General features: G+C 37.9%; 1 protein-coding gene across 1 annotated transcript; it reads left to right on the forward strand.

Annotated features, from left to right (window-relative positions):
- Positions 1-4,259: 4,259 nt before the first annotated feature.
- On the forward strand, positions 4,260-5,024 carry LOC103690877 (trafficking protein particle complex subunit 13-like). Its single transcript, XM_008773364.1, has one exon. The coding sequence runs from the start codon at positions 4,260-4,262 to the stop codon at positions 5,022-5,024; it is 765 nt and encodes a 254-aa protein (XP_008771586.1).
- The last annotated feature ends 898 nt before the right edge of the window (positions 5,025-5,922 follow it).

Consider the following 5,922-nt stretch of genomic DNA (forward strand, 5'->3'; position numbering starts at 1 on the left):
ACTGTGGAAATGGATGTACCACATTTTCTTTTATCCTTTGGTTGAGGGACATTTAGGGTGAATTCAGTTTCTTACTATTACCAATAAACCTGCTATGAATATAGTTGAGCAATTGTTCTTCTGGTAGGATGGGGTGTTCACTGGGTCTATGCCAGAAGTGGTATAACTGGGTCTTGAGGTAGACAGATTTCCAATATTCTGTGGAACTGCCATATTGATTTCTGTAGTGGCTTTACAAGCTTGCACTCCCACCAGCAGTAGAGGGGTGTTCCCCTTGCTCCACACCCTCCCCAGCATAAGCTGTCACTTGTGGTTATTGATCTTCGCCATTCTGACAGGTGTAAGGTAGAATCTCAAAGTAGTGTTGATTTGCATTTCCGTGGTGGCTAAGGATGTTGAACATTTCTTTAAGTGTTTTCAGTCATTTGAGATTCCTCAATCAAGAATTCTGTTCAGATTTGTTCCCCATTTTGAAATTGGTTCATTTTTTAGTTATCTAGTTTCTTGAGTTCTTTATCTATTTCGAATATTAGTCCTTTATTGGATGTAAAGTTGGTGAAGATCTTTTCCCAACCTCTGGGTTGCTGTTTTGTCCTGTTGATTAGTGTCCTTTGCCTTACAGAAGTTTTTCAGTTTCATGAGGTTGCATTTATCAATTGTTGATCTTAGAGCCTGAGGCATTGGAGTTCCCTTTAGGAAGTTGTCTCCAGTGCAAATGTTTTCAAGCCTATTTCCCACTCTCCTTCTATTAGATTCAGCGTGTCTGGTTTTATGTTGAGGTCTTTGATCCATGTGGACTTGTTTTGTGCAGGGTAATAGATATGGATCTATTTGCATTCTTTTACATGCTGGCATCCAGATAGACAAGCACCGTTTGATGAAAATGTTTTCGTTTCTTCTGTGTGTAGTTCTGGCTTCTTTGTCAAAAGTCAAGTGTCCCTAGGTATGTGGATTTATGTCTGGATCTTCAAGTTGATTTTATTGATCAACTTCACTGTTTTTATGCCAGTACCATGATCTTTTTACACTAAAGCTCGGTGGTACAATTTCACATCATGGATGGTGCTGTCCACAGCAGTTCTTTTATCGCTAACCTCTGGTGTTTTGTATTTTCCATATGAAGTTGAGAATTGTCATTTCAAAAATTATGATGAATTTGGGTGGGATTACATGGAATCTGTAAATTCCTTTTGGTAGGATGTTCATTTTTACTATGTTAATCCTGCCAATCTATGAGCATGGGGCACCTTTCTGTCTTCTGAGATCTTTTTCTGTTTCTTTCTTCTAAGGCTTGACATTCTTGTCATGCATGTCTTTTACTTGCTTGGTTAGAGTTACCCTAAGATCTTTTCAATTATTTGTGTTTATTGTAAAGGGTGTTGTTTTCCTTATTTCTTCAGTTTGTTGCTTGTATATAGAAGGCCTACTGATTTTTAAAAAATTAATCTTGTATCCAGCCACTTCAGCTGTAGGAGTTCTCTGGTAGAATTTTTGGGGTTGCTTATGTATATTATCCTGTTACCTTTGAATAGCAATACTTTGACTTCTTCCTTTCCAATTTGTATTGCCTTGATCTCCTTTTATTTTATTTTTATTATTTTATTGCCGTAGCAAGAATCGATTCCTTACTTTTTAAAGAATTTCATACATGACCTCTGTATTTACATAATTTCCTCCTCAGTAGTATATATATATACTACTGAGTTCATTTAGCATTGTTTGTTGTGTGCATACCTGTCTGCAGCTGACCACTTTAACCTGTGAAGTACCTCTTCCATAGAGAATACTGACTCTTCCTTTTCAGCAGCTATTGATTTCTTTTAACTCTTCATCTGGAGGAGGGGCTTTGTAAAATTTTTCCTACCCTTTTATTTTGGCACATCAGCGATGCCATTCATTATACAGGTCTTACTTTTGGTTATTACATTGATGAGATTTCATGCATATACTGTTCCCATCCTGTCTGGAAGACACTATAAAGCATCAGGTGTCCTGGTCCTATGGCTTTAAAAGTCCTCTGCCTCCCTCTTTTGTAATGTTTCCTGGGTCTTAAATGTAGAGGTTGCTGTGTAGATGTATCAATTGCAGTTACGCGTCCTACAGTTATTCTCTGTACTGACCACTTGTTGATCTCTGTAATAGGCCCTGTTTTCTCCAAAAGGAAGCTTCTCTCATAAGCTTCTTTTTATCCAAAAAGAAGCTTCTCCTGTTTTTATTACAGACATGGATTAATCAAAAGCTACAGAAAAGAAAAAAAAAACCCACATTCACTTGTCATTTTTTCCTATTCTTGCTGAAAAATCAATAGTTTTTTGGGGAAAAATCTCTCCAAAAGAAGTACATTGATTTAATGACAATTTATAGTCATTAGTGGCATATAAAGGTCCAGTCTTCTCCTATGAAGATGGCATATTCTGTGGGGACCAATCAAGATACTTCACCAGCAATTCTTCCTGTTTCCCAAATGTGCTAGCAACAACAGAGCCATGATATGAGGAATAGATGTTGTTGTACTTAAGTTCTCTTTGATGGGCTGAAATAAATTTTCCAGAACTTCACTTTTTTCTTTTTCCTCTTTTATGGTTTCAGATTTGGGATTCCCCTTAGATTTTGGAAGGTAGGAGGAAGGTAGCATCAATTTTGTAACATAAAATCATTGGTTATATGCTGGCTCATTTCAAGGTGAAACAGTAGCCAAGCAAAATGTGCCTCTGTAGCTCTAGGAAAGAGTCCTGTCTGAATTAGGGATACAATCATCGTCAGTCTCAGAGTCATTTACAACAGACACTGTAAACCAACGCAATAGGTTCACATCTTGGTCAGTGCAGTGCCAAAATCAAGCATAGTCAGAAAATAAAAGAGTAGATTAAAAAGAATCTATGTCTTGGCATAGGTAAGGACAGCACAGGAGTTTTATGCAAGATAATGATATTCTTGAATGATGATAACATGGCAATCTTATTTAGTGATTATACAAATATATAGGGACATACTTTAAATATACATTACTGAACTTGTTCAAATTAAGGTCACAGTTCAAAAAAGAAAGATGTCAGACACATTTTACTGTACATTTGAAAGGTTAAAAAAATGACAGTAAAGAACATGATGTGTCATGCTCAGCTTTGCCTCAAAATGCCTGCCCCATTTTCAGTCAGTAATGTGAGATTTGGTCCATCCCCTGCATGCCCAGATTTTCTCTTGAGATTATAATCTGTTTATCATCTTCTTTTCCCAATTCCTACCCTTGTGGAATTCAAGCAATTGTACCAATCACAAACAGCACTGTTTAAATAGTCTCTACCACTGTGTGAATCAAATTATTGTAGTAAGTATCTGTCTATAATCTCGCCTCCTGCTCTCCTTCTCAGATTTAGCTGGCTATGGGAAGGGAAGTCCATAAATCCACAGCCACCAGCTCCTATAGGAGTATACCTGTTATGAACTATCCAGTCAACCCAGAGCTCACACTGGTCAACCATCTCCTTTATGTTTTACCACTATAACCTTTCCTAATAGCATGCCAAGAGCAGATACTAGACAACTATGACAGGTCCTAAAAATCTGAGTCTTGTGACAGTATACATAGTAATCAATTTTAGGTCACTTACTCTGCTCTGCTTAGCCTTTCTCATGGAAAATCTAATGAAGACTTATGCCACGTTCCTCCTTTCTTACTAGATCAATACTGATATTTATGTGGCTCTTCGTGCTATATTTCTCTGAGAATTGAAAGTAACCAAGTTTTATTCCCAAGGTATTTGTCTCTCTCGCCTTTCTGAAATATCTAGTTAAAAATATTGTATACATTTTAATAGGGCAAAATTGTAGTCAAATATAGAGGAACCTACACAGACAGGGATTTCTTTCTGCTACTCAAGGTGATATTGTCTATTAAGCATGATTGCTTTCATCCATTTTCAAGACATGTTAAGATACTGAATTTCTTGCTAATTTCTGTATCTAGCTCATGAGAAGGAGCTCTGTACCACAAATGTAAATGTTTGAAGGGAAGGCTGACATCACTTTAAATCCTCATAGCGGCATTGCCAAGAAAGGGAAAATTACAGTCATATGAGGATATCCAGTGATGGCAAGTCATAATAAAATAATACTGAAAAGAACTCAGCCTTTACATATTTCAGTTTCCATAGCTATAGTGGTAGAACACTGTACTAGTGATGTCATTCATGACAAAAGAATGGACTCTGAGAGAGCCATTTCTTGAGTTCAATGTCTATTCAACTCATTGAGCAGAGATGTTTTTAAGGAAACTGTGTGTATTTTCTCCTTCCCAACCACTGGATGTCAAAACCAAGTTTCACAACTCAGACAAGGATGACTTATTTCTTGAAGTTCAGATTCAAAACATTTCATCTGCAACTGTGTTTATACAAAATGTTTCTTTGGAGCTACCTGAAAAGTACACCCACAAACCATTAAACACTGTCAACCTGGATGGGAGAGATGAATGTACGTTTGGAACCAGGACATTTTTACAGGCAACAGAAGGACGCTGCTACTTATACCACCTGCAGGTCAAGGAAGAAGATTCGAACAGAGCAAGACCCCTTAGTGGCCTAACAAAAATGGGAAGCGTAAAGATCATGTGGAAAAGGGAACTTGGCGAGATGGCAATGCTATACACAGTCCCCCTTGAAAGAGAAGCTCAAAGTTGTGGAGACCTAAAGCTATCTTTGGAAAAAATTCCAGATACTGTAGTCATAGAAGAACCATTTCAAATGACCTTCAAGATAACAAATTGCTCTGATAGGATAATGAGCCTGATTGTAAGAATGCACAATACACCTCCTGTTCGCTGGTTTGGACGTTCAGGAAGCTACCTTGGCAAGCTGATTCCAGGTTCATCTATTTCATTTACCCTGACACTAATGTGCGTTCAGCTAGGAGTGATACAGATTGCTGGCTTACGGATAATAGACACAACAGTAAAGACCAAATATTGCTATGATGGTGCTGCAAGTGTCTGCGTAGTGCCTTCCATGGTCAAAATGAAAAACTAAAGAAACTTCCAATGTAATAGTTCTCAAGAAACTTCCCAGAAAAAAGAACTTTAAAAAGTTTTATCAGCCAAAATCAGATCAACTAACAAGTATAAAGGAAGATAATTTCTCTTGAGACTTTGGTTGCCTTTCAGAATTAAACAATTGCTGATTTAAAAAAAAACTAACCTGTCTGTGTTCATCTTATGTGAGGGACTATGTTGATTTTTATTTGGAGGGTGAGTTTGGAGTGTCCCATGCTCACTTTCTTCTCTCTCTCCTACTTAGAAGATATTGTTTTAGGATGTGACATCTGATATTGAGTAGAAATTGTCCTTCCTTCCTTCCTTCCTTCCTTCCTTCCTTCCTTCCTTCCTTCCTTCCTCCCTCCCTCCCTCCCTTCCTTCCTTCATTTCTGATTTCAATGCTGTACTCATTCACTTGATGTCCTTATGTCTTGTGAAAGCATTTTCCTGTGTGAACTGATATTTGAATTGATGTTCCTATGGGAGGAAAGTCAAAAGAAGGTCATATTCCATGTCTTGGTGATGTGACCTGATGTAAATTAACTAATACAGTTCTTGTCATACAGATCTATCACTTGCTTGGTTAGAGTCACACTGAGGTATTTTATGTTATTTGTGATTATTATGAAGGGTGTCATTTGCCTAATTTCTTTCTCAGCCTGTTTATCCTTTGAGTAGAGGAAGGCTACCAGTATGACTGTCGTCTGAGAGGATCCACCCAGCAGCTGACGCAGACAGATGCAGACACCCACAGCCAAACAGTGGATAGAGCTTGGGTAGTCTTATGGGAAAATAGAAGGAAGGATTGTGGCACTTAAGGGGATAGGAACTCCATAGAAAGACCAGCAGAGTCAACTAACCTGGACACTTGGGGGCTCTGAGTCTGAACCAGA

Source organism: Rattus norvegicus, chromosome X, assembly GCF_036323735.1.
Source record: "Rattus norvegicus strain BN/NHsdMcwi chromosome X, GRCr8, whole genome shotgun sequence".
NCBI classification, from domain to species: Eukaryota; Metazoa; Chordata; class Mammalia; order Rodentia; family Muridae; genus Rattus; species Rattus norvegicus.

Excerpts from the sequence above, each read along its gene's own strand:
- LOC103690877 (XM_008773364.1), top strand. The coding sequence starts at position 4,260 with ATGTTTTTAAGGAAACTGTGTGTATTTTCTCCTTCCCAACCACTGGAT.